The 27,948-nt window shown below is 36.4% G+C and overlaps 1 protein-coding gene across 3 annotated transcripts in view; it reads left to right on the top strand.

Moving 5' to 3' along the window:
• DMD (dystrophin) overlaps nt 1–27,948 on the top strand; it is a 1,135,346-nt gene that overhangs the window by 943,769 nt on the left and 163,629 nt on the right. For all 3 annotated transcript variants that reach the window (XM_056512754.1, XM_056512922.1, XM_056512842.1), the window contains 4 exons: nt 612–784; nt 4,709–4,865; nt 12,124–12,244; nt 12,900–13,168. In XM_056512754.1, coding sequence (XP_056368729.1) covers nt 612–784; nt 4,709–4,865; nt 12,124–12,244; nt 12,900–13,168 — 720 coding nt within the window. The remainder of the gene's footprint in view (nt 1–611; nt 785–4,708; nt 4,866–12,123; nt 12,245–12,899; nt 13,169–27,948) is intronic.

Below are 27,948 nucleotides of genomic sequence, written 5' to 3'. Positions count from 1 at the left end.
CATATTCTAGGTCCTCACTATTCTCAGGCCCTCCTACAGCCATGGCCCCAACCACTGTTTTGATACAGCACAAAGTGGCTGTTTATTGCTATTGACTGCTGAGGCCTGTGCTCCAAAATGCGTTCTGTCAACAGAATGTAAGTGAACTTGGCATTTCAAAGCCTGGCTGCTGCAGTCGCCTGGATTTCTTGGAATTGCCATGCAGCAGGACCGGTGTTGCAGTCCCCAGCTCAAACTGAAAATGTTGCACAGGAAGACGTATCATGTGAAGGTCAGATTTACCTGAGATCCTGAGGATTTTCTGTTTCTTTGTTTTTCCTGCATCAGCTCAATAAATGTCTTGTCCTTGCTTTGATGTCGAAGGCTACACCTTCAGCTTTTTTAATTTTATTCAGTATTCTCCACTTGGAAAAGAAGGTCATATTCAATGCAAGTGGCCTTCATGTGAAAGGGAAACATGGCTTTGTGTACAGGACATGACATTGCTATAAAAGGACTAATCAGAATCTGTGCTCTGTGTTGCTCTGAGGATTTCCCCAGTCTTTTGAAAAATCATAGTTTCTGTGAATTTTTTAAGAAAGTAGATATATTGTTTTCTATTGCTTCCATAGGAACTACAGGCAGAAATTGATGCTCACACTGACATCTATCACAACCTGGATGAAAATGGGCAGAAAATCCTGAGGTCCCTGGAAGGCTCTGAGGATGCAACCCTGCTGCAGAGACGTCTGGACAACATGAACCTCAGATGGAGTGAACTTAGGAAGAAATCTCTAAACATTAGGTAGGACCTGAACCTAGGCAAAAGCCTACCATTGGTGTATTAGATGGAATGCTAAAATTTGAAAGTAAAAAGGTTTCATTTTTTTTTTCTTTTGTTAGAACTGTTTTTGTCTATTTTGAAATTATTTGTTCTACTTTGGATGTTGGATTAACTTTGAAAGAATGATTAGGTTTTTTGGTGTGAAAATGATAGTAGAGGATTAGGATTTGAGGCGTATGATGAAGTTTTGTAATTACAGAAAGAAAGATTACCATGTTTAAACAGTAACTGTACCTCCTCTAAATGGGGGCTTTTTCTATAACTGGGTATGACTTATCAGTGAGTCATAAAAGAAAGTGATTAAATAACCAATATTTATGATAAGCTTTACTTTAAAGACTGCTATTTCTGGTGAAAAACTGAAAGTATCTTCACGAATGAAAAGACAAATTATTTAAGATTTTAACTGTTGTCAGGAGAGCGGACAGAATTGCTAAATAAAATCTAGGTGTAAAAGAAATCCATAGGTGGTATCATGAGAGAAAACACTTTTGTTTGCAAGGAGAAATATAATAAATGGTAACATTACAAATTATCAAGTGGTCATTCAGGCTCCAATGGACTGAAGGTTTCATTTCAAAAGAAATTGTCCAGGAAAATTTTCCCCAGAAATACAGCTTTTGCAATAGGCAACCCAGTTCAGTCTTGGGCATTTTTTCATTTTCTCACTTGCTGTGTGTTGGTGGTAGTTCAGAGGGCAGCAAAAGACAGAAGTGTTTTCCAAAGTAATGTATGAAATATTAGCTTTTTTCAGCTCAGGTCCTGAGGGAGGTCAGGCTGTGTAATGACAAAAACCATCTTTGTATCATCAATCATTAAAAATAAATGAAAGCTGTGATGCTGAAAAGATACCAGTAACTAAAGAAAAAGAGATATATTCTTCCTTTTTTTTTCCCTTCTGAGGAGCTCTAAAAGAGGAATAAAACCCTTCAAAGTGTCTGAGATTTTTTTTGTTCACATGAATTTTACACATGAACTTGCTCAAATAGAGTGATTTTTGAGATAAAAATAAATAGTCAGTTGTCCAAATATCAGTAATTAAACGTCTGGGACTTTCTGTCTTTCATTTTTTGCAGTTTAATGTCTTGCTGTCATTAATTGAGTCAGAAGCAGTCAACCCTAGTTGTATCACAGTGACTTCCTGCATTGCACATTAAAAGCAACAAACCTCCCCTCTAAAATCTGTCCTTCCAATAAAAGCCTTAAGGTCTTCAACAACTTATTGTCTAGGATAAGAAACAATTCTTAAATTCTCAGACATTTGGTTTAAGTGTTTCTGACCACCACACTAAAGGTAAAGGCTTTACCCAGTCTGCCTGTTTGGAGCTCTTTCTTTCCATAGGACAAAATGGGATAGATTTCATCATGACTAGCAATGCTTACACAAAAGAGGGATTAGAGAGGACATATGACATGATCTCCAGACACCAGTCCCAGAAGTTTCTTTATTTAGTGTAATTTTTAGTCTGCTGTAACAGAAGACCAATGCCATGGGTCAGCTTGGGTGGGCATTCTTTTCTAAAAGTATTAGATTAAGTATATGGTAGGTATTAAAGAGAAGCCAAGCTCCTTTCCATTCCTCCAGATATGTCAGCACAGTTTATCCTAATAAACACTTGCTTTCTTATAAATATATATTTCTAACTGTTTTACTATTATCTCTTTTGTCTGCACAACTTGGACACAGTTATAAATATATAAGTGTATGCATACATAATGTACACTGGTGTGTGCATGCATAAACATATATAGGAAGAGCAGAACAAGACAAGTTCTGGGGAAAAAAGAAAAAAAAAAATCACCTCACTGGGGAAGGTCAGAGCACAGCAGCAGTAACAAAACCCCTTCAGGTTACTTTTTTTGCATTTTTTCTCTGTAAAGCCAGACCTGGGGAAGCAGGGAAGAAGTGTTTTCCTCCATTGGCTGCCCTTCTCCAGAGGAGGTGGAAGCTTGCCTATGCCATGATGAACATGAGACAAGGGAATTAGCCTGAATCAGAAATTTGGCTCCTTGACTGTCTCCTGTCCTGACCTTACTCTGGTTGTCACCTCCTGCATCTCTCCATAAATATCCCTGCTCTCTCCCCCTTGTCACTTTTAGAGGTATCCTGGAATGAAAGAATGGTTTGGGTTGGCAGGGACTGTAAAGATCACCCAATGCCAACCCCCTGCCATGGGCAAGGGCACATTGAGGTTGCTCAAAGCTGCATCCAGCCTGACCTTGAACACTCCAGGGATGGGGCATCCACAACTTCTCTGGACAATCTGTTCTGGTGCCTCACCACCCTAACCATAAATCATGTATAATATCTAAACATATATATATAAGTCTATAGTAATTATATAGATAATATATAATTACATAATCATATATAAATCAAAATATTTTAGCATACAGGGCCTTCTCTAGACTTCTCTGCCTGCAGGACTGGCCTGCCCCTGCTGTGAAGCAGTTTTGCCCCAGCTCCCAGATGCCCTGTGTGAGAAGAGAACAAACAGCCTGGTCTATGTGTGTCCTTCACATATAGCATTTAAGTTTGAAAAAAGAGAAGATTTTCCATTAGCTCACATACTTTGAGAGCAGCTGAATTTTCTGTCAGCATGTGGCTGATCTGTCCCTTTCCTTTCTCTTTCTTTGCCACTTTAATTACCTGGTGTAAGAGGCTGGAAAGAAGACAGGTTTCATAGAGCATTTCAGAGAAATGCAACTGTCCCTACCTTCATCAATTCCTTATTTCCATATCCAAACTAAGCAATAAGGTTTGCAAAAATGCTGAGTCCATATTTTTCACATTTCTTTATAGAATATTATATATAAAGTATAGGAGTAGAATTCTTAGTGTCAGAAAAGAATGATTTTATGGGCAATCACTGTAGAAGAAGATAAATGTTATATGAAAAAAGCTAGAACCTAAACAGAAATGTATGAAATAAAAGAAAATTTGTCTTTATTTCCCAGCACATTTTTTTCACTTCATTGTTATGTAATACATCTTTGGTTTGAGGTACTAAGAGGATTTCTTGTATTACTTGGAGGAGAATTAGAATTTTTTTTCCAAACCAGAAATTAAAAAGTAGCATACTCATAAGTCCAGAAAGACAAAATTTATTGGGGTTTATCTACAGTACAGAGAAAATTGAAGATTTTATCAGTCCAGCCACTTTCAGAAAACGATTACTGAAATAGTGTAGCTCAATACTTGATCCCAAAAAATCACTTTTATGCAGATACAGAGGAAATATTTAGAAAATGCCCTTATGATGGAGACTTATTTTGCAAAAAATGATATTTTGTCTTTTAAATTTCTCAGTGTTTTACCAATAGTTTCATTCAGACCTCTGTTTAAATGACACTGACATTTGGCTAGATAATGTATGAAGATTCTACAGGCTTTAATAATTTCCTCATGACTTTTTTTAAAGAACGGCATTATTCCCTTATTTTCAAAAATTAGGGGATTGAATCTTATGTAAGTTGAATGGTTTGTATAGTGGTTTAGAGAAATGTTCTAAATGCTCTTCACTGAGTTGGAAAACTACTCTCTACATTTCAGGTAAATAATGTCCTAGCAATCCTAAGTGATGACTACATTTCTCATGCTAGTCCTGCAGAATTTGTGCATTTCTAGTGATACTGACAATTCAGCACAGCCATTACTCACTGCTGAAGAGGAAAACTAAAATGCCAAAAAAAACCCCAACCAATCAAAAACAAAAATCAGGAGATGTGAAAAGAAGCCAGGACTGTGGAACCAAATTTATGAAGCTATTCGAAAATCATTAACTTAATGAAACACTAGGATCTTTCTCAGTAAATAAGCTTGTGCATTTTGGTTTTTACTTCCACTATGCCTGAATCTATCTTATATTTGACACATGCTTTCAGATCCCATTTGGAAGCCAGTACTGACCAGTGGAAGCGATTACATCTGTCTCTTCAGGAACTTTTGGCATGGCTGCAGTTGAAGGAGGATGAATTAAAACAACAAGCACCCATTGGTGGAGATCTTCCCACTGTGCAGAAACAGAATGATATTCACAGGGTATGTTTGGGTTTTTTTAATTATCTTTTGATTATTGCTTTTCTCCTTTGCAGGCTAGTGCTGCATCACAGAGTCCTTGTTGGAAAGAATTCCAGTTACAGCTTTTAAACACAGCAGAGAAAATCAGCTTTTTGGAGAAGGAAGTGTTAATGACCATGACCTTCAGTGACCTACCACAGACAGGCAGATTTCATAGGCAGAACAATTACTAACCTAATTTTTGAGGATTAAATAAGCAGTTCTGATTTTTTTTTTTTTTTTTTTTTTTTTACTAGATCAAGCATTCCAAATTCCTGTTTTGACCCCTAGTTTGGGTTTCGGGAACATTTGTGACAAGAGTAGCTTGCACAACTCCAGACCATGAAACTATTGTGATACCTGTCTGTGGCTCATAGTGGTTTCACCAGGGAATTCTTAAGGGAAGACCATAGCAGAGCATCATATGGGAGACCATTCTAGACTAAGATTGGCATTCAAAGCCAACCTAAAATAGAGCACTTGTTCAAAAAATTGTTTGTTTGTTTTTTAAACCCACCAAATGACCAACCCCCAGAAAAATACTTCAGAATAGTTCTTCATACAAATATTCACACTGATTTTTGTTGTGATGAGTGTATGTTTAAAGTATGTCTCCTGTGCTTAATCAATTCTCACCAGTCTGATGCTAACCTAAAGTCTGCTTTCACCTAAACAGTCTTTAATTTCATATGCCATTGAGGTCTATTCAGGTCTGAATGTGAAATCACAGTTCTAGCACCTCTATTGTAAAATATACATTCAAGCTCTCCTCTCTTTTATCTACATGTGTCTTTAATTAAAATAATGACATTATAGGAGGTTTTTACTTCCTTTCTGATGTCCAAGTATGCTTCAGGGAGCTGTCTAAAAATTTATTTCAAGTAAATGTAATTCTTTTTGAAAAAAATTAAATTATCAGTCTGACAACTTGATTTCATGAGAAGAGAATATTCCAAATCCAGTGATCATTCTCTCAATGCATTGTGCTGTATATATGTAACTTCCTTTGTGAAACTTGCAAGAAAACGTATTGTTTCTGAAGTTCCTTAATCTCTGGTTTTATTGCTTAATGGAGAAATGTGAAATGGTGATTTAAAAAAAAAATAGGATCAGTGTTTTTTCTGTTCCTCAGGTATCTAAATATTGCTCTAATATATTAACCTTCCTCATGGAGAAGGACATATTTGAGAACAGATAGCAAGATCAAATTTGCAAAGTGAACATGACATATCTTGCTGCTTTAAGACCCTGAGTTTGTGAAAAGTCAGGAAGTACCTGATTGGTACCAGACATGGATTTTTCCATAGACACACAGGCATTCATCTACTGCAACAAACTGATGGCTAGTAGTGTCAATATGGTTTTTCAAGGACCTATCTTCATCAAATTATTGAGAAAACCAAAGAGAAAGATGAAACAAAAAACATATCTCTCTCTCTCAGTGGCAAACTTTTCTGAGATAATATAATGCTTTTCTGCAAGGGGCATCTTTGTCACATTTCCTAGGTCTTCCCTCTGGAGAGATGATGTGTAGGATGTGTCTTTCTCACAAAATTTTATGTGGGACTTAAAGCACTATCACAGAGACAGGAAGGTGAAAACATCCATGACTTTACAGGGCAGCACCATTTCTTTTTTCACCTTTCCCCTAAGAAAGTTAAAACATGTGTTATATATAACCATGAAAGTTAAGAGAAGCCTGAGTTCTGTTTTAGCCACAAAGTAGCAACTTCTATAAAGTAATTTTAAAGCCTTTCCAGAATATCAGGACAAAAGAAGCAATACAGATGTTGCTTTAACTCAGTTTGACATAAACTCTTTCTCCAATTACAACTCTTGAGCCAAAACAAGAGTTAGAGAGAGATTTCTATAGAATTGTTACAACAAAACTTTTTCCATCTAAACAATATTTAAATACTTGAAAACATTTTCTCCTAGACAGAAGAAATATTTTTTTAACTAAAGAAATTACTTCTTATAGTATTTTAGTATTCTGTGTTGCTCTATAAGTGATTTAAGGGCTTCCAAGAATGCATCATAAAGGTGGCAAGTCTTCAGTGATGAACTAAGTGATCTGTCACACACCAAACAAATGAAGTAGTTATAACTTTTAGGGATGATAATTACTGCATAAAAGTAAGATACTGTGAGTAGGGACAAAATGTCTTCATAAAATGGATCTCACTTCTCTTTTTTAACTTCTCTGTGACTTGCAGGTACATAACACAGAGCTTTGGTCATCCTGTCTAGTATCAAAGCTAGAATGTTTTAGTTCCTTTCAGAAATATGCCTTTTTTCTTTTCCCATTCTGTAGCACTTCAGAAGCATGAGTTTAGGTATGTTGATTCCCTGTGGAAAAAAGAAAAAAACACAATACTTGAAATTAATTTGCCCTGTCTGATCTTTAAATATCTCTGACAGAGAAGGAAAAACAGTCAACATGGAAGTTGACTTCCAGTTGCTGTTGACAAAATCTGTGTTTGCAATGTATTGGTTGGTTGGTTGGGTGGTTGGTTGATTGGTTGCTTGCTTGCTTGCTTGCTTGCTTTTTTCCCTCTGGGTGTTATGGACTTTGTTACTCTAGAAGTTTCTTTTAAAGAAGCAGATATACAAAGGCTATATTCCAATTAACAGCTTAGCTCATTTCTGAATATAAGAAAATGTTTTCACAAGTGTACAATTATCTAGCTTAAAACTGGATCCCAGTACTGGAAAGCTATTTTTGAGAGATTTGGACCTTTGTTTAAGAGCAGAGCTTAGCTCTCAGGGTGCTGGATGTGAAATTAAACAGTAGTTGTGTGTTGATCTTGAGAAAAAGAATCTGCTGACTGTTAATTTTGTTCTTCTGGATATCATTTCTGGAAATTAGTCTTCAGTAAACCAGGGAAGGATCTATCAGATCTGACCAATCTTTTAAATGACTAAAACTTCTAGTTTTGATCTTTCTTCATAAGTTCAATGTTTTTCCTGCTGTGAAGGATTGTTTTTGTCAGGTAATGCCAGAACTAAACCTAGCTAAGTTCTTCACTTGAGAAGTGAATAAACCCCATCAGGGGAACACTATTTATACAGTTTATACACTATTTTTGCAGTTTAACTGATTCAATTGAGAAATAGCATGATGAATTCCAACATGATTTTATGCCTGAATCCTTTTTCTAAAGAAATGTTGCAAGCTGATTTTATTTTTTTCCCTTAAAGGTAAAATTTAAGGAAGAGCAAACATATTTAACCTCTCTATCATTCAGAAGACCAGCTAGAATACCACAGAGATTCATAAAAGAGATGAAAAGAAATCAGTTCTTACCACTAGTGCTCCTTATTGCCAAGATTGGCTTTAAAAATTTTAAGAGTAGGATTCAGACAAAAATTTCAAATGCTTTAATCTATGCCAGAGGAGAGCTTGAATTCAACTGAGAGTAGGGGTATCCATGCAGTCAAAATCGTTGTTGTGTTATAGATGTGAGGTTCTTTTTAGATAAAGTGATTTGGAATGTATCCCAATAACACCCACATAACTGCTATTTGTTTGAACTTATATATATAGGTCATTTTTTAAAATTTTGGCATCTGAAGAAATTGTCTCTATTCCAAAGTCTTAGAACATGTGGGGAGGAGTGGTGGTGGTGTTAGTCAATGATAAAAAAAACCTCCTGTTCTTCAAAACATTTAATTATCTCACATTTTTCTTTGTTTTACAAAGTATCATAATATTGCTTTAGTGAAATTGAATTAACAACTGTGTGTAAATTAATCTAATTTAAGTAATTTAGGCATCATGCAGATGGCCTGCTATGTATTTCATTCTTTTAAGAGTTGCCTCATTTGCTGTGTAGTGATTTTATTAACAGCATAAATAGCATTTATGAACATAGAAGGTACTTAACAATTCCATGGAAACCCTTTCACATTAAATCTGTAGCATCACTGCCTAAGGAGTACAGTTCCTGCATCAACACACTAACCAATTATGGGGTAACAGTTGATATTTACTTTTAATAATTAGGACAAACCCCATATTTTGGAAAGCATTCTGTTTGGCAATTGAATTAATCTAATTGTACTCTTTCTCTTTAAAATACATTGAAAGCAAAAAGTCCTACTTTTTAAATAACAGAGATTGATGTTAGTTTTACTAATGCAACTCCTTCCTCATTTTATTTTCATTTTTCAATTTAAACAATCATTGTTTCTTCATTTAAAGAGATTTAAGGACACTCATGAGGTGGTAGTAGAGGTCTGAGATAAGCTGATCAATATATGCATTATTAAAATGGTGGACAGAATGCCATTACTGCTGTAGTGTTGATGACAAATAGACACGCTTAAATAAAGTAGTTTACTTACTTTTTTGTCAGGTCATACATTATGCGTATTCGATTTCCTCTACAGTCACCATGAAGTGTGGAAGAAGTCAAGGAATTCAATGAAATTAGCCTGCAATCATTAGTTATACATTAGGTATTCATTTAGGCTAATTCTGCTTTCAGTGTTGGTCTAGTTATTATAAAGATGTATTTGTCAGGGCTCTAGATAGATAAATTCCTTTTTTTGTTTTCCTCCAAAAAAAGAGAAAATATCTTTTATTGCTACTTATGGTTTTTACTGGTAGTGTATATATACATCACAAGAAAATTTTAATCTGAAAAGCAGCTTTATCTTCACACAGTAAGAACTGTTTTTTGGAATATGTTAGTGTGAAATAAGCATTCATTATTTTTAATGCTGTTCTGTGCTACTGCTTCAGACTCATGTTTTTTTCATCCTCTCTTTTTCAAATTTTTTTAATTGAAACATATTTTAACTCAGTAGAAATCTGCAGATCAAAACTAGGGAAGGAGATGAGAGCTGTAAATAGATCTCAACACCATACTGTGTATTATTCTATAACTCAGAATTTACAGACTATAATTGCTTCCACCAGCTCCAACATTCAGAGAGGAAATGTTGGGGGGAAAAGTTTAACACATTGGCTCAGTTTTCCCTTTTTAATAAAGAAAGACACCTTTTCCTCTTGTGACAAAATACAAAATGTGCAAAGTCAGAAGTTCTATTAGCATTTCTCTGTTGTTTTGAGGAAGATACAATGATTACTGCCCACAGGCTTTATGGGATCCATTTCACATATGTTCTCCTCTTGTTATACAAGAGATACAGGAGGACTGTGGCTTTAAACCTCTTCTGGAAAGGTAAAGCCACTCAGTGTATTTGAATGCTGCTGTTTTCTGCAAAAGCAGTACAAGCTGAAAGAAGGTGGTTTTTGTGCTTCTCCTGGCGTGCACATGTTCATAGCCAGGGTGACCTGTCTACAGCAGCAGCATTCCTCACAGCAGGACTACTCATTCCTAAATGCATAGTTCAGAGGTGTTTCTGACATTTAACTATTCTCCACATCAGTGTATTTCTGTGTTCCCCTGGAGAATCAGTGAATCCTTCCTGGTGTTGGTGTGTTTGCAGAATAGACCTTTGTGCAAGTGCTTCCTTTTTGACTGGCTTGGGGCACAGACATTTCTGAAAAATAATACAACTTTGGAAACATATCTAAAGCATATTCTATCTTTAAGATATAATGTTTAAATGTTTAAAAACCAGTGGTCTAAGTGAGTTTGACTGTTGGTGTTACTTTTGACACTATCAGCAGAGAGCGAAGCACAAAGTCCATGGAAATTATTGTGCTGGATTTTAAGTTATGCTTACTTGACCTGCAGACCTGCCACACCATTCCAGTGGGACAGAATGATGAGAGATGAACATAAAGGCTAATTAAAGGAATAGATTTTCCTCATTTGGAGGCACGAAAAAGGCTTATTATATTTCCTCTTTCCATCACATTTCATGCAAAAGTCAAGTATGAATTATAAGAATTATAAACCTAAAAATGTCTAAGTTTGACATTTTAATTTTAGCTCTGTAGTAATTCCACTCAGTTTTTATGAAAAAAAAAAAAATGTCCAGTAGTAGTTTACCTCTTAATATACAGTACACTTCTAAATTTGTGAAAATTGGTACTGTTTTTAAAGGTTAGCATGATTGTTTAAAACATTTATCTCAGATATTAATCAAATGACAGATTCTCTTATGATAGCAAATAGACTCTGTGAAAAGATTCCAGTCCCATTATTGTCCTTGACACAAAATGAAGACTTTTTGCTTTATTTCCTTCAACAGAGCAGACTTTGCTAAAGGGTTTTCCCAAGAACAGCTACAAATCTTATGGTCAGCTCTTCACCATTTAATAAAGAGTGTATTTAAATATTTATAGTAGAATAATGTAGTTATTTCCTTAAGTTTACTTTCCTGAAATGTGTTAAGAATATTTTACCTGTGAGTGCTCATATTATAAACTGCACATGTTCCCACTATTAGTTCTGGTAGGTATTTTCTGTAGAGAGAGTCACATATCAAATATAATTCTCAGAGTAATGAACTTTTTAATATTGAATTTATAATCCTTCATTAGTTCACATAGAAATACAAATTCTGTTTAATAATTAATGTAACTGAATTGGTCAATTAATTGTGTTACAAGTTTATATAATGCTGATGTTGTAAAGAGAATTTTCTAAATCCTGCAGCAAAATACTCGTTTTCTAACCATGGCATATGGATCTCCTTTTTGTATTGTGTTTTGTGTTACACTGTATTATTAAATTACCTGCATTTTTTTACCTCTGTGCTGCCTCAAACAGTATGCATTCAACAATGTTTCATAAATACAGAATAAAATGTTGAAATAAGGGAGTGGTAAGGACCATTTAGGTAAATTCACTGCAACATGCAGAAGAGCCAATGCAACATGCAACCAACCCACTAGCTAGGTTTCATCTGCATTTTTGTGTGGTATACATTTGTAATAAAATCAATAGACTCTCATATTCTCATTTAAAAAATAGAGAAATTAATAAATAAATACTGAGATATGTATCCTTTCAGTGACCTACTAAAGCTTTTAGTACTAATCTTGAGTAACTTACTCATTGTCATTTAAAAGCAGGGTGTAGAAAAGAGCAAAAGGAGCTGCTGCTGAAGAAAGAGAAATGCAGTAAGCTGACATCACATTTACTCTTTTGAATACAATGTGATTTCATCTTAAGCAAAAGCTGATTCTTTTAATTTGTGTGTGTGTGTTTTATTGCTTCTTATCCACACGTGGAAGCTGTTGCTGGAAATTTTGTTCTGGCATTGGTATTCTGAGTTTGTACTTCCTTATAGATCCACTTACAATAATTTTGTTTCTTAGACTTTCAAGAGGGAGCTGAAAACAAAAGAACCTGTTATCAGGAGTGCCCTTGAGACCGTGCGGATCTTCCTGGCCGAGCAGCCCGTGGAGGCAGTGGAGAAGGTCTGCCCAGAGCCCAGAGGTAATTGAAGCCAGAACAGGGTAATAACACGTTGCTGGGAAGATCAGTGATGATCAGAGATGATTAAATAAATCCTGCCAGCCGCTCTGAAAGCATTCCTTTTACTCTCCGAGCTGAATGCCAGTATTCAGAAACTAAGCTAAAAATATAGATGAAAGCAAGCCTTAGCAATCCTTCTGAACACTGTGGTACTAAACAGACATGCATATTTATAAGCAGATTTTGAAACTGCCTTTAAACCTTCAGGACCTGTCTATAATTATAGCCTCATTTGAGGGCTCAAAGCTGCAATTTAAGCTAAAATTCACCTTGTAGTCTCAGTACTACAGGAGATCCCAAATCCACCTAATTGCAGCAAAAGCCTCACAGTGATTAATATTTATATATTGTGCTGAATCAGCCAATAAACTTCTAGCTACACCTTGCATGTTTCAAAATGCCTTTATGTACTTAAATGCATATTTTGCTGATTTTTATGGTGGCAAGATTTAAGTTTTTTAAGAGATTTTGAAAAAAGAAGATGTTAATAAAACAAATTTCACAGGTGCCTTTAGTTATGAAGAGTTGCTTTCTGAGATTTGAACTCACCCAGATGGCAACTGTTTTAGTTCTAGGACAGAATATGTCTTAAAAGCCTCTTCACTTTTCCATTTAGACCTGTCACCTGAGGAGAGAGCCCGCAATGCCACCAAACTCCTGCAAAGGCAAGCAGATGAGGTCAGAACCGAGTGGGACAAGCTGAATCTGCAGTCTGCTGATTGGCAAAAGAAGATTGACGATGCTCTTGAGAGGCTGCAGGGCCTCCAGGAGGCAATGGATGAGCTGGACCTGAAGCTCCGCCAGGCTGAGGCATTCAAGGGGTCCTGGCAGCCAGTGGGGGATCTGCTAATTGACTCTCTGCAGGATCACTTGGAAAAAGTCAAGGTACATGTCATATAGCAGTATTTCTGAGTATAAAATAGTTCTTTGTATGAACCCCCATATCAACAATTATCATTTACAGTGAGAAATTGGTATCTTCGTACCATAGTGATTTATATTAAAAAGTTCCTGTAAAGAGTTTTAAAAGTTAAAATGCAATGGGATCCTCATTGAGAATGTGTATTGTTAACATGAGTAAAAGCACTATAGAAATGTGTAAAAATCCTCAGCACACTCACTGTAAACTCGGGAGAGGCAAAATTGGCAGTTAAAGAATGCAAAAGCAAAATAAGGAGAATATATGATAAAATTCTATTGAATTATTTTCTTTATTATATTTTCTTAAGTATGATGAATACATAATTGTTTCCATAATTGTAGAGTAGATTTTAAGCAATTTAAAATATATGGGTTTTTTCATGACGGTGATATTTGCTCTCTGTTTTTTTGATAAATAGGCTTCATAACTAAAGATAAAGTCTTTAAAAAAAAGCAGCAAGCCTGGAAAATTGTCCTTATTTTCTATAACTTAATGCTTATCTGCTTTTAAGGGTTGTTTCATAAAATCATTGCTTATTGGGAAACCTGGGCAGAATTGTCCTCTTTCAGCATGACTGCCATGGACAGACTTGATAAATAATACAGGATTCCTTCAGCCAGAGTACAATAGAGGCAGTTGCCATTTTGATAAGAACAAAGTGCCTCTGTTCCAGTCATATAAATGGGAATCATCAGTCATTTTGAAAGAGACCTGAGCTAACTGTTATTTTCTCTAGATGAACATTAGGATCTAAGAAAGAGGAAATAGAATGACTAATGGCAAGAAAAAAATGCCTCTAAAAATCAAATGTAGTTTATTAAAATGAAAGTCCTCGAGTTTTAATCACACAGAAAGTTTAATGAGTGTCCTGTGTAGATGCTGCACAAGAACAAATGAAATAGTTAGTAGCTGATGAACAGCTAGCTGCAGAATTTGTTTATCTTCATTTAAATTCATAAATGAACAGAAGAAATATATTTATAAATTCTCAGAAACTGCCATTACAACCACAGTTTTGTTTTTGGCTTTTTAATTTTAAAGAAGATATCCTGAACAGGAACACTGAATCTCTGATATTACTGGAAAACAAAGCAACTCGCTTAATTCTAGAACTGTGAGCAGGACTGTTGACTCCATAATTATAGTTCTGAGTCCTTATGGTTTAAAAATAGATAAATACTTTCTAGATAACATAATTAATGATTTAATAATTGATTCACTTAAGGGTTAAATACTTTTCTTTTGCAAATGTTTCAGTTAAAATCTAAATTTGTTGAAGTTATGTAGCCTTCAGTTAAAAGTTGTTCTTTAAAAGTAAGGGTTTTCTTCTTTATAAATTATATTATCAGCCAAGCATTATGCAATTGACACTTTATCTATGTCTCATCCTTTTTCTGGTTTTTATGATGAGTATCACAATTACTGATATTACAGTATGAGGCAAAGTACCTAATTTCTTTCTATACATCTAAGAAACCCAAGTACCTTCTGAGCAGATGTCATTGGTCATATGTGATTGCATTTCTTGCAAATCCTTCTCTTAATTTGGATCACAATAACTTTCCCAAACCTAACCTGATGAATAACTTCCCAGGGAATGTGTTTAACTTAGTGTCATTTGTCACTGTCCTCTTTAGTTTTAGTTGCTGGAGCTGCTAAGGTCGTGGCATAACTTTGAGCTCACACAAAATAGTGGATCCTTGGTCAGTATTAATGCTGTATTAGTATTATCTGCAGACCAAAATGTAACTTACTTTCTTAATAACACACATTGTTTCTGCCTCTGTTCCAAGCATATCTTTTTGTCCAGCAAAGTCCAAACCATCGTTTAACTGTCTTAAATTCAGCTCAAGCCCAAATGAATCTCATTTGTCCCTTAATATCCATTGCCTGATCAGCTTGATCAGATCATATTTTAGATATGGCCTATGATTTCTACTCCCCTCTGCAGCAAATTCAATGATGCTTTCTCCTTGCAATCACTAACAGAATGTTCTTTTCATCAGCATGCCTGGAACACTTAGGGTCTCTTGAGACCACCACTCAGATTTTATACTAAGCTTTTGCTGCTATGCAATTGATATGCAATCATGCCTCCCTCATCCACTTGGAATCTTATTCAAAGACCCATTCCAGGAACTGATGGTAGAACCAATTTGTCTCTCTTTCTTCCCCAAAGATCTCCTTTGCCATCCAAAACCATGATAATGGTTATGCTAGCAGCATAACCAACAATCATTACATATCATGCTGATAACTCCTCACTGTTTTGTTGTGCCTCTGTAGATATCTGCTGAGAAATACTAATAGAAATTAGTACCCATAGGAAGTGTCAGGTTTTTATACTTTTCCACTCTGGAAAATTAGGTTTCTTAAATTAAAAGCCAGTGTTTTGAGATGTTGTGCACAGAGTTTTGTGACTGAGATGCCAGTTTTAATGGTTTATCTTTAGCTAAAGGTGGTTCAGCTACTCTCAGCATACTCAGGAGAGCACAATGCAAAGTACATTTTTCTGCCAGTGATATTTTAGCATACCACTAGCAGCAATATAACTGCTTCAGTTTTCTGTCACACACAGCACTGTAAGGGAACAGAAGAGCCTCTAGACTCCAAGAGTATAACTACATTCTATTTTTTCTTTTTTTTGCAACCTCCATAAAACAAAACGAAAAAAGAAAACCAAACCCAAAAACAAACAAAAACTCAACAACAAAAATAATGAAGAGCAGGCAGCAGTGTCTGTGGTTTCTTTAGCTCAAAATAGAAGTGCATATCTCTAGAACACCTTCCAAATAAAGGGCTAGTCATATAGAATCATGTAGACTTTTTCCAATTAACTCCAGTTTTCTATAGGATAATTAGTTCTCCTTCACTGTCACAAAAAGAGGGCACCTTCACTCAGTATAATGATTGATAACTGTGAAAAGCAGAACAGAATTTAGAGGCATAAGTCTTGTATTTTTCTACAAGGAATTTTCATGAAAGTCTTAGTCTTGCTATTTAACTGCTGGCTGTTCTTGCAGATTTACTTTTCTAGTTATGAGTAAATCAGTTACATGGACTTTGTGTATAGATTATAGATTTTAAGTATTTATTGTAACAAGGATATTCATAAAGGCTGGAAATATCCTTTGAAATACTTTGTCAATGCCTATTTACAATTTTAATACAATTTCTAGCTGAATTATATGCTGTTTATTTCACAATTTCTTCAGCTTAATTGACAGTTGAAGCCAACTGTATGTCACTGACAAATGTTCACTAGAAAGTGTCAGCCTGAAATTTATTTGTTTGCAAAACAAATAGAGTTTGTAATTATTCATAAATCAGAAATGAACTGATCACTGATCTACTCATCATCTACAAAATGACTCTTTGTGTGCAGGGACTGGGGGCAATTCTTTTGTCCCTAGTCACCTTTCCTCAAAATGAGACAAAAGTAAGACAACCCATTCAAATAATTAGCTGAGTTTCAGTTGTGTTCATATCCAGTCATAGAAAGAAAACAAGCAGATTTGCGAAGATTAAAAATCCATATTATTACAAGCATTTTATACTAAATCAACAACCTCAATTTCAGGAAGGAGAGTAAGTAGTTCATTTAAATAATAATAAGATTTTTTTTTCTTTAAAGCCTTATGTATTCTTCTGTAGTACACTTTGGTACTGTTCAGCTACTGCTATGCTGCAAAGAGTTATTTCAGCAGAGTGAACTCTTACAATGCTGTTTTGGGGGAACTGTGGTGACAGCTGGCTACTGTGGAGATTCTGACAGCTAAGAGAGTTGAATTTCTAATTCATGTTCTCATCACAATTATTTTAAATGCTTGGATAATTGATAATTTTCTATCCTTCTCATAAAAAAGGAAGATTTTTATATGGAGCTATTAGGGCTCACATAGAGGAACATTAATGAATGACACCTAGAAGCAAGCCAGTGATCCCCATTCATCTCCGTCTAGCAATGGAGGTGTGTACTGGAGATCAGTTTTAAATAGATCAATATAATCTATACAAGAAATAATCACCTGGAAGATGTGTTGAATAACCAGAATTTCCAATCAGCTTGGTATCAATAGCAGTGCTAGATCCTTGTTAAATCAAATAGAGGTCAGATTGCAATGTGATGCCTATTCTCCTGTTAATTTTTGCTAACATAAAATTATTCTATGCACCAAATTAAGTTAGCAGAGCTCATGCTGTCCAGTCTGTAATGTAGAATGGCATTACAGATATAGCAACTTCTGAGTTACTTTCTTTACTGATAGACTTTCTACTATACCTACACTCCTTACTATTCTATTCTATTAGTTTTAGCCACAAAAATGTTAAAGTATTTCACATGCAGTTGTAGAGTATGAGCTGTGATTTGATTAGGTGTTTGCAAATTGTTTGTACAGTTAGAAGATGACAGCATCCCTTGGTTCATAGCTGAAAGGGAAACTATTTACCTGCAGTGTAGGAGATGGAAGTGTTAATGTTTTCTTCATCCTATAACTAAAGGAGTTACTGTTACAAATGGCTCTCAAACTTACAATTTCATACATGTCATTCTGTGATAGAATCATACAATAGTTATTTATGGTACGTTCTTAAACTGCTTCAAAATGCATATCGATTTTTTCAGTTTAATTAGAAGCCAACTGTTACCACCAAGGGCTATAATCAATCTGGGTTAAGATGTCCTATTTCCTTAAGTAAGTCTCCTAATAAGTTCTGTGATGGACTCTGGGACTTTTAAAACTATTATATACAGAATAACCATTTCCTACTAATGAATTTTCCAGCTTTCCAAAACCCAAAAATTAGTTCCTAAGAGAGTTAGAGATGATCTTTCTAAACAGATTTTGTTACAGTAAGATATTTGTAGTTTAGAGATTGTTCTAAGATGCTGTAAAAGGAAATGATCTAATGGAGTACTAGAGGACTTTTAGGTTTTAAATACAAATATGGCAAATAAAACCAGAATTTACAAAATATCAACTCTTCATCAACTGTTTTACTGCTAATATAAACTAAAACAACATTAGAGTACAAAAGAGCATAATAAACTCTTTCCTAAAATAAATCAAAGCCCTACTGAAATTCACTGGAATGCTTTCACATTCTACAGATGTCCTTGCAATATGCAATATTTCTGAGAATTTAAAACTTTGTGGAGTTTTCTATAAAGAAAGAAAGAAATACTTAAAATTTTTTCAGTTTGTTTATGGGTCAACTTTCAAGATGTTGGTATACATCAAAGACACTTCAGCTAACCACATTACTGATTTGGTGACAGCTTGGTATATTTTTTTTGCCTTTTTCTAAACGCATTTTTATACAAGAGTGAATTTAGCAGGGCTGGTTTTTTGTCACTGTTGAGAGCAAGTTTAATTTGCTAAGGTTTTTCTTTAATATGGAATTAAGTTAAAAACCATGAACTGTTTTGTCATGTAGTTGCACCAGCTGATTTTAGCTCTGTTACGCTTCTTAGCTTGTAGGAGATGAAAGTTATTCAGTTGTGTCCTGTGGTCTCTCAATCTCATTTAAACAGCTTTTGAATCAATTTATTTTCTCACACAAAGAGAAATATGTTCAAAAGTGGTTGTTTAGTATATAATAATCAGGTAGTTTTTACTGAAACAAATTTAATTTAAAAGTGTAATCTGCCGTATGTTTGTTCTGTGTAATCAGTCAGATAAGATTGGAGAGTTCATTATGGCAATAGCCTAAATCTAAATCCATTTTAAATACCTGAAGCAAACAATCATTCCCTCTGCTGACTTCTTTTGCAATAAGTTATATATTTCTTTTCACAGGTTCAGATGCTACCACTGTATCTATAGTTTTTTTTTTACAGAGACTAGATTACATAGATTTTCTGTCTATATCAAGTTACCTGTTTTAAGGAAGAATCCAAAATCTTTTTTTACATAGGAATAATAAGAATGATGATGAGCTGGCTGAGAAGTGAAATCTTGGTCTTTTAAAATTAAGACTGCTCTTCACCATACTACTTATTGGGGAAAAGGAGCATAATTGTGATACAGAAAGAGTAGCATTGCTCTGCTAACGAAGAAGAAACAAAAATGAGTATTCTTTAATTAACTTTCTGAGGAATCACAACTAGTGTAAGAAGCAGCTACTTGTAGACAGTTTTTCAAAAGAATCTGTAAAAGAGCTGTACCAATTTAACCCAATTTGTATCAGATTTGTGTTAAATGAATTAACACAATTATTAATAGTGCATATTAACTATTTTCTCTTTGATTAAGGATGTTTGGGCTAAAGAATACTGATAACTTTTCCCTGACAACTAGTGCAGGAAAATTCTTGAGCTCTAAAGAAGGAAAAAAGGTGACCAGTCAAGGTGGAAATCTTTTCGACCTCCAACCCAGTTTGGTAGAAGATGCTATTATCAGATCAACACATTTCATTTAGAGCCAAATTTTTCCTTGTATGAATTCACCCTGCTGATTTCAGTGGGAGTTCAACATGCACATCTGCAGGCAGAATTTGACTTTTTAAGTATTGGCAATCTCTGATCTTGGTTTCTCATACCCTGCTGAGAGAACTGACTAATACGTGTATAAAGACTTGTCTGTCATTTTATGCCTCTGAAGTTCAGAATTGAGGTCAGACCAGAACAATTTTAAGAGATTTCTCTTTATCAGTTTATCAGAGGGAAGAATGAGACTTGAGCTTTTAGAAGGAGAATTAAACATTAATTTTTAAGTACCTAAGTGGCATGGTTGCAGCAGGGACTCTGACATTTAGCATGGCTTTTTGTTTCAAGATTGCCTTATAAATGCAGCACACGTAGATATTAGTCTGATGGTAAAGTATTAACATTCCAAGACATGACATTAAATCAAAGATGCTCTTGAACTACTTTGGTTCTGTTCAAAAACCTTCTTTTTCTTATGACCTGGAAATGTAAATATTTAGCCAAGAGAAAAAAAAGTACAATGAGAGTAACACGTTTCTTCTTACTATGGGACCATTTTATTCAGGCTTTCCTAAGTGAGTGTGGCACAGGGAGCTGTGTGGCTAAAGGGAGAAAAATTATATCTAAGGAGCATTTATAAAATAACTCTGATCTCCTATATATAGTCTGCTACTGAAACATTGCTATGTAAAGAAAAAGGACATACCCGAAACTATTATATAACCAGATACACAGACGTTCACTGAGAGAGGAGAGGAGGGAAATGAATTTCAAAGTTGTTTGCTTCTGTGATGAGGCAATTTTTTTCCATGAAAAAACATCTGTCAGTACTGTGTTTCTAATGAAATCTTTTCTTAAAACATTGACAGAATAAATTCTTGGGAACAGTGTGCAGATTCTGTAATGATATTGTTTCTACGACACGGGCAAATCAATGAGCAAAGTAAAATCAATTTATCAAGCTCCTGTCCTGGTACCAAGTAATTGTCTAGGGACTGTTTGATGTAGGGAGTGCAATGAATGTTAGATTGCCTGGAATGTTTATCAGGGACCCAATGAGTTACACATTTCTCATTTTCATCTTCATAAATGTAAAGCCTAATAGAGTTTTATTTCATTTTTTTGGCCAAGGTTAACCCATAATAAAACTTTATAATTGCTACTTAGCACTTTTATAGTGCTTCTCATGTTCTAGATAGTATGAGTTAATTTTCTCAGCTTCCTTCTGAGACTGCAATAGAAGTATTATCCCCAATTTACAAATAGGGCAATTGAATCAGTGAAACTAATTTGTCAAGACAGCAATGCCACTCAAATTACTCTTATTCTCTTTATATTTTAACTGAGAATTGTTTTATTTTAGTTGGGCTCAATTGTTCATTGGATTAAGAATGATAGTTTTCATCAGTCACAGCAGGAGCCGCAGTTGCCCATTTCCCAGGGCCATAGCCTGAAGACATGGCAGGGCAGCCACCCAGAAGATTTCATGCCTGGAAATGTGGAAATGTATGCCTGGAAAGATGGGTGCTGCTCATGGCAGTTGCCCAGCCTGTGTCTGGTGCTGTTATAGAAACCTGAGCCATGTTTAATTGTTTGAGTTTTATTTAACTGTTTCATTTTCAGCATTTCATTTTAATATTCTTTCTTCCTACTTTAGCTTAAAAAGTAAATCACTGTCACTTGCAGTCGCTAAAATCTACTGTTAGGCCTGAATTCCTTCTCTGGCATTGCTGAAAGGTGTTCTTATTAGGTGTAAGAAGTCTAGGAATTTACACCCCAAGGAGGCCCATGGCAATCTCATGAGGTTTTACGAGTACAAGGTGCTGCACCTGGGTCAGAGCAACCCCTGGCATGAATCCAGGCTGGGGATGAACAGATTGAGAGCAGCCCTGCTGAGAAGGGTTTGGGGTGGTTGGCGGGTGAGGGGCTGGACATGACCATGGTCAGTGACAGCCCAGAAAGCCAAACATACCCTGGGCTGCAGCCAAAGCCCCGTGGGCAGCAGGTGAGGGAGGGGATTCTGCCCCTCTGCTCTGCTCTGCTCTGCTCTGCTCTGCTCTGCTCTGCTCTGAGACCCACCTGCAGAGCTGCATCCAGCCCTGGGTCCCCAGCACAGGAAGGACATGGACATGTTGGAATGAATCCAGAGGCTGCCAAGATGATTAGAGGGATACAGCACCCCTCTGATCACCACCCTTAGCATAGATAAAAGGCTGAGACTTGGTATTGTTCAGTCTGGAAAAGAGAAGGCTTCAGGGTAACCTAATTGACACCTTCCAGTGAAAATGGAAAGATGGAGAGAGACTATTTACAAGAGCATGTAGTGACAGGCCAAGGGATAATGGCTTCAAACTTAAAGAGAATAGGTTTAGATTAGATATTACAAAGAAAATCTTTACTGTGAAGGTGGTGAGACACTGGAACAGTTTGCCTGGATAAGTTGAGGATGCCCCATCCTTGGAGGTGCTCATCCCTGGAAGGCTGGATGGAGCTCTGAGCAACCTGGTCTAGTGGAAGGTTCCCAATCCATAGCAGAAGGATTGGAAATAGATGATCTTAAAGGTCCCTTCTAACCCAAGACATTCTGTGATTCTGTGTTGACTTGGTGTTTCACCCATGCACACTCCACACACCTTGTACAGGGATGGTGAAAAGGTGGAAATGGGAATTTCAATATTAATTCAAGAGTTGGAGCTCAGAGCTTTCAACAAATCCATTGAACAGTCCATCTGACCTGCATTCTTCTGGATATTAGAGACTGAGTGGACTGCAATAACTTCTTTTGGCCTTAAGCTCCATAAAAACTTTATCTCCCTTACTAGAGGTAGTAATTATCAACTTTATGAGGCTAAACTTTATGAAATATCTACAGGGTGAATTTAAAGGCATGAGTGGAGAAAGTAAAGATTTTTTTTTAATTAAAATAAAGCTTTCTATAAGCTTTTTGTTAGAAAAAATGAGGAGCTTCTGAAGCTTCTTGTCTGAATTGTTTCATGTTGGTTGGGTGTCAGAAAACAATCTGTTTTTTAATAGTCTCTAAGCTAAGCTTTTGTATGTATCCATATTTTTTATTCTGAGCTACAGGATCTGCCTGCTGATATCTGGAAGCTTGAGTGTTTTGTAATGTTATGATACAGCTGTTGCAATCTTTCTGGTTTAAACTTCTTTCATTTTTTTGTCAGTGCACTGGTTTTAAAACCCAGTTGGAAAATAAACCCCACTGAAAGTGCTCCCTTCCCCTCCCCCTCCTCTCCATGAAAGGGAGACAAGAACAGAGATTCTGAATTAAGAACAATTTACTTGAAAAGCAGCAATGAAACAAGAAAAGCTAACAGGAACAGAAACAATATTAATAACAAAGGTATACAAAAGAGGGTGTGATTTACATACAAAAGAGAATATTCACTGGCCACCGGGATAAAAGGCAAAAATTACAACGGACCCTCCATAACACCCCAGCCAATACCCCAGGTTTCTTCACAGAGGAGAGAATCCCTATTTCCACCCCTCAGTGATGGCATGGAAGGTATGGAATACAACCTCAGCCACGAGGGCAGCAGCTCCATCCCCTGCACCATCCCCAGCCAGCCCCTGCCCGGCCCTTCCCTGCTCTGTCTCGTGACTACAGTGAGAAAACCATCTCTGTCCTGGGCAAAACTGTGAACTGTGAGTGAACTGTGAGTGAACTGTGCATTTCCCTTTAAAATGCCATGCTGCTTTACAGCACATTAAGGATTTTCTTTGTGGCAACTATTTTCTGAGGACATATGTGCTATAACCTGAAAGAGCTTTTGGTAATGAACATGAGTTATTATTTAACCTTTTCTGTTTGTATATCTAACATACATTGTTTACAAATTAACTAAAGCAATAGATACTGTGTTATTAATGATTTTAAAACAATTTGACTGAGTCTAAAATCTAAGCATGTATTCTTTGCAAGTGCTTTTAGCTTTAATAATGCTGACTGAAACCCTACTAAAGGGAAAATTTTCTTTGCAAAATTTCCTTTATGTTTCCTGTGACCTTGGTGTAGTCGTTGTTAGACTTTCAGATCATATTTTGAAATCCTTCTAGTTACATTCAGTTCCTAGATACTTCACCTCTTCTTGGTTGCAAAGTAACTGAGTAACTCTTTGATTATATAGAAAAATTGGTGTGGAGCTGTTTATAACACTTCAGCAGTCATGGGCTCTGCCATGACATGGGTAGAGTTGTTCTTGTAGACTGAATTACAATCTAAATTTGCTTATTTACTTTTCCCCCTCCATGGAGAAGAACACAATTTCAGAATAAATGGCAAGGCAGTAGCATAGCTTGTATTTGTTCAGGAATTATAAATCTGTATATCTGCTGTTGATTTTAAATAAATAAATAGATCAAAAATTATAGTAACCTAGTGATCTGTGCTTCAGGATAAGTGCATCTATTTATTGGTGTTCTTCTGTTCATTAAATTAGATATCCTAATAAATAAGTATTTTCTTTTAGATATAACATTGCTACAAATTATAGCTTTTTCCCCTGAAAGATCAGAAAAGAAGAAAATTATTACCTGGTATTAGTTCATTTTTCATTTCAGCTATTCAAATTTTAATAACCTTATTTTTTAAGAAATACTGAGTTAGTCTTCCAAATTGCAGGAAATAACTTTTGAAAAATGTAATGCTTTACTGATTTAGAAATACAGAATTCAGAATGGGAGAGAACTTAAAGGGAATTTGATTTTCTTTCTCCCCTGATGTTTTCTGTTTGAACTATTTTTATCCCAGAAGAGGATTTATATTCTACTGTAGTGCACTCTTGCTTGGTCATTTCTGAGTTTATAAAAATATATAGGATGGAAAATTAAATCAGCTGAAATCCGTTTTGTCTCAACACCGCCTGTCCCCAGGAGCACTACAATCAAATAAAAATACAGGGTGAGTTTAAAAGCAAGCTAAGTGTAGCATATTGAGCTAGTGCCTGACAAACCAAGGTTTCAATGAAATTTGAATCAGAGTACACTAAACCCCTCAAAGAAGAAACTAACTCACTTTGAATGGAAAATATGGAGACTTAAACTGTCCTGGGACAGTTCAACCTTGTATGGTTTTAAATGTAAAATGAGAAGAAATGCTCTGGCCCATGAATACTTCTCCACTTGGACACTAAGTGAGCTGAGGGGAGAATCCTCAGTGCTGGGAACCTGCTGTGGCCCAGGTGTAGGGCAGCCCCTCACCTTAATGCATGTGGATCCTGCTCTGATTTAGCTGCAGCTGCTGCCTGTGTAAAACCTTCCCACAACAGAAATTCATCTGACACAGAACTTTCCTCCCTAAGTCATCTCATATTTTCTTCACAGGGCCAGATGTTCTTTTCTGTCTCTTTCACTGGCTATGAGAATTGAGGTTTAACATAAGCCAGTGCTAGCAGGAGACTCTTCTATTTGAGGGAATTCTTCATGAAAATGTCAAGCTGGCATGAGGCCACAGCCTTGTATAAGTGCTGCTCACAGACCAGGGAAACAGACTTTCTCTGTAGGCACAGTTGGCCTTTTCTTGAAATCTGCTTTGTACTAAGTGTGAGAGATACCCATGATGGAGCATGTAAGGGCATGGATCATGCTCACAGTTCTGTCATACCTGAGTCCCAATGGGATTCAGAGTGCAGAGCTGAGGGTTTCACAAATCCCAGAAATGGGATTCAAGGGTTCAGAACAAGTTGGCTGATGCTATTGAGAGGCCATTATCAATTGTCTCCAAGCGTCACGGCAGCTGGGAAAAATTCTTGCACCCTGGAAGAAAGCAAGTGTTGCTCTCACCTTCAAGTAGGACAGGAGGAAGGACACAGGGACTTACAGGTTATTCAGCCTCACTCAGATCCCTGGGAATGGGATGGAACAGCTAATCTTTTAAACCATGTCCAGGCACTTGAAGGACGAGAAATTTGCATTGGAGGCAAGTCATATGTGAGGTATCACAGTGGTTGATCCTGAATCAATATCATTTAACATCTGCATTAATGAAATGGTCCCTGGGACAGATCTCACCTTTAGTAATTTCCCACTTGATACAAAAGTGGGAGGAACAGCCATTGCACCAGATGGTTGTGTTGTCATTCATCTGGACCTTGACAGCATGGAGAATTACACTGAGGGGGATCTCATGATGTTCTGCAAGGAGAAATGCCAAGTCTGTGTCCTGGGAGGAAGAACCCCAGGTAACAGTACATAAAGCAGCTCTGAAGAGAAGAGCCTTGGGGTCCTGGCACACAAACAGCTGACAAGAACACATTGTTAAAATCTAGTTATTACATTACCAGGGAGATGCCTCTGCCTGAATTAAGGTGCAAACAAGACAATATGACAAAGTTGATAGTATGGATTTTATTTAACATTAAAATGTGAGGCAGAGAGATAGAAAGAAATAGAAAAGGGTTGAGGGGGGAAGAGAGAGGGGAAAAAGAGGGTGAGAGAAGGAGATCAGATGGAATGATAGTCACCACCCATGGACCCACCAGTATCCTGTTGATCCTCTTCACCAGGGGATTCTCAGTGGTGGGGTTTCCAAACTCACTCAAAACTTCGCATCATTTATACATTTTAGCAAAAAAAAAAAAAAAAAAAAAAAAAAAAAAAAAAAAAAAAAAAAAAAGAGAAATTGAATCAATGCTCATTGGCTACACAGTTCTCTTATTCTGTTGGTTAAATGATTCCCTCCCTTCCATAGTCCCATGCTTGTTCTTTGTGTTTGAGTCAGGCACCTCCTGTCTTGAGTCAGGGGCTTTGGTCTCCCCCCACCAGACCCAGCCACAGCCAGCTACCAGCACAGCTGCTCAGCTGGCATTCCCACAGACTCCTTGCAGTGAAACATCCTTCTCCCCAGCTTCATTTACCTCTCCTTAGACAATAGTGCCACATTTATCTTATCTCAAGTTCCTGTCAGGTGGATTAACTCAGTCCAAATTTTGGGAATCCAGAGGCATATTTGGGATGAGATGGGTTTTGATGGCCACAGATGAGCAGTTGCTTCTTTGCACAGTTTGCTACATGACAAAGTCCCTCAGTGATCTTAACAGCATTTGAACAATTTGTGATCTTGAGGTGTCTTACATACATGGCAAAGAAGACTGACAGCACCCTGGGGTGCATCAGGCAGGACACTGCAGAGGTTTGAGTCCTTCCTCTCTGCTCAGCCTTGGTCACACCCGGACAGCTGGGTCCAGTTTTGGGCTCCAGGGTATGAGAGAGGTATGGACTCTGCTGGAACAGGTCCAGTGCAGGACCACAAATATGGTCACAGGACTGAAGCACCTTTCCAGTGAGAAGTGGCTGAGAATTGGGACAGCTCAGCCCTTGAGACTCAAGGCAGCTCAGGATCTCATCAATGTGTATAAATTCCTGATGAGAGGGAATGAAGAGAAAGCTGAACTCTTCTTAGTACTGTCCACTGACAGAAGAGACAATGGGCACAAATTAAAACCCATCAAGTTCCACCTGAATATGAGAAGAGACACTTTTCTCTTCAAACACTATTCAAACACTGGCACAGGCTTCCCAGAGAAGTGGTGGAGTCTTGGTCATTGCAGATATATAAAACCTGACTGGACATGGTCCTGGGCAACTGACCCTGCTCTGAGCAGAGGGACTGGGCTAGATGATCCCAAGAGCTGCCTTCCACCTTCAGCCAGTCTGGGATGACAGTTTGGAGTTTTGTGAGAATTAAAACATTTTTTGGTGCATGCCTTTGCAAAAATTTTCAGTACACATAGAAAAATATTTTAAAAACATTATGCATTTAAACATTAATAACAGTAAGGAATTTGTGTTCTTGCCTTCAGTTTATGTACATGTCCAAGCTTGCATGATCTTGAAAAATTTATTAAGAAGTGCAAAACATTTAATTCCTAAATATAGTTCCTAAAATATAAAGACAAGATAGGAACTGCTTAAATAATAAATACCTTCACTGGAAAACTAGAGATGATTTTCAAATTATGCCACTTTTTTTTTTCCCTTCCTCTATAAAAAGCTAAGGAAAATGTTTTAAATTCCTTCTGTTTAGGTTTGCAAAAATGAACATTTTTGAAAGTGGATACTATCTACTGAGGTCTTGCATTTACTGTCTCTGGGGGAAACTAACTTCAGGATCAATTTTAATTTCCAGTGTTGTGCTCTAAGCATAAACATAGTGTTCAAATCAAATGCTGGTGTTGCTATAATTGCCAGTCCATAAAATTTGAGAAATAAAAATCTAGAGATTTTGCCAAATTGCCTTCAACATCTTATATAGGCATTGTGCCAGTTCATCCATAACCAAATAGATAGAGACTC

Source organism: Oenanthe melanoleuca, chromosome 1 (assembly GCF_029582105.1).
Source record: "Oenanthe melanoleuca isolate GR-GAL-2019-014 chromosome 1, OMel1.0, whole genome shotgun sequence".
NCBI classification, from domain to species: domain Eukaryota; kingdom Metazoa; phylum Chordata; class Aves; order Passeriformes; family Muscicapidae; genus Oenanthe; species Oenanthe melanoleuca.
This window is presented reverse-complemented; position numbering and strand designations above follow the sequence as displayed.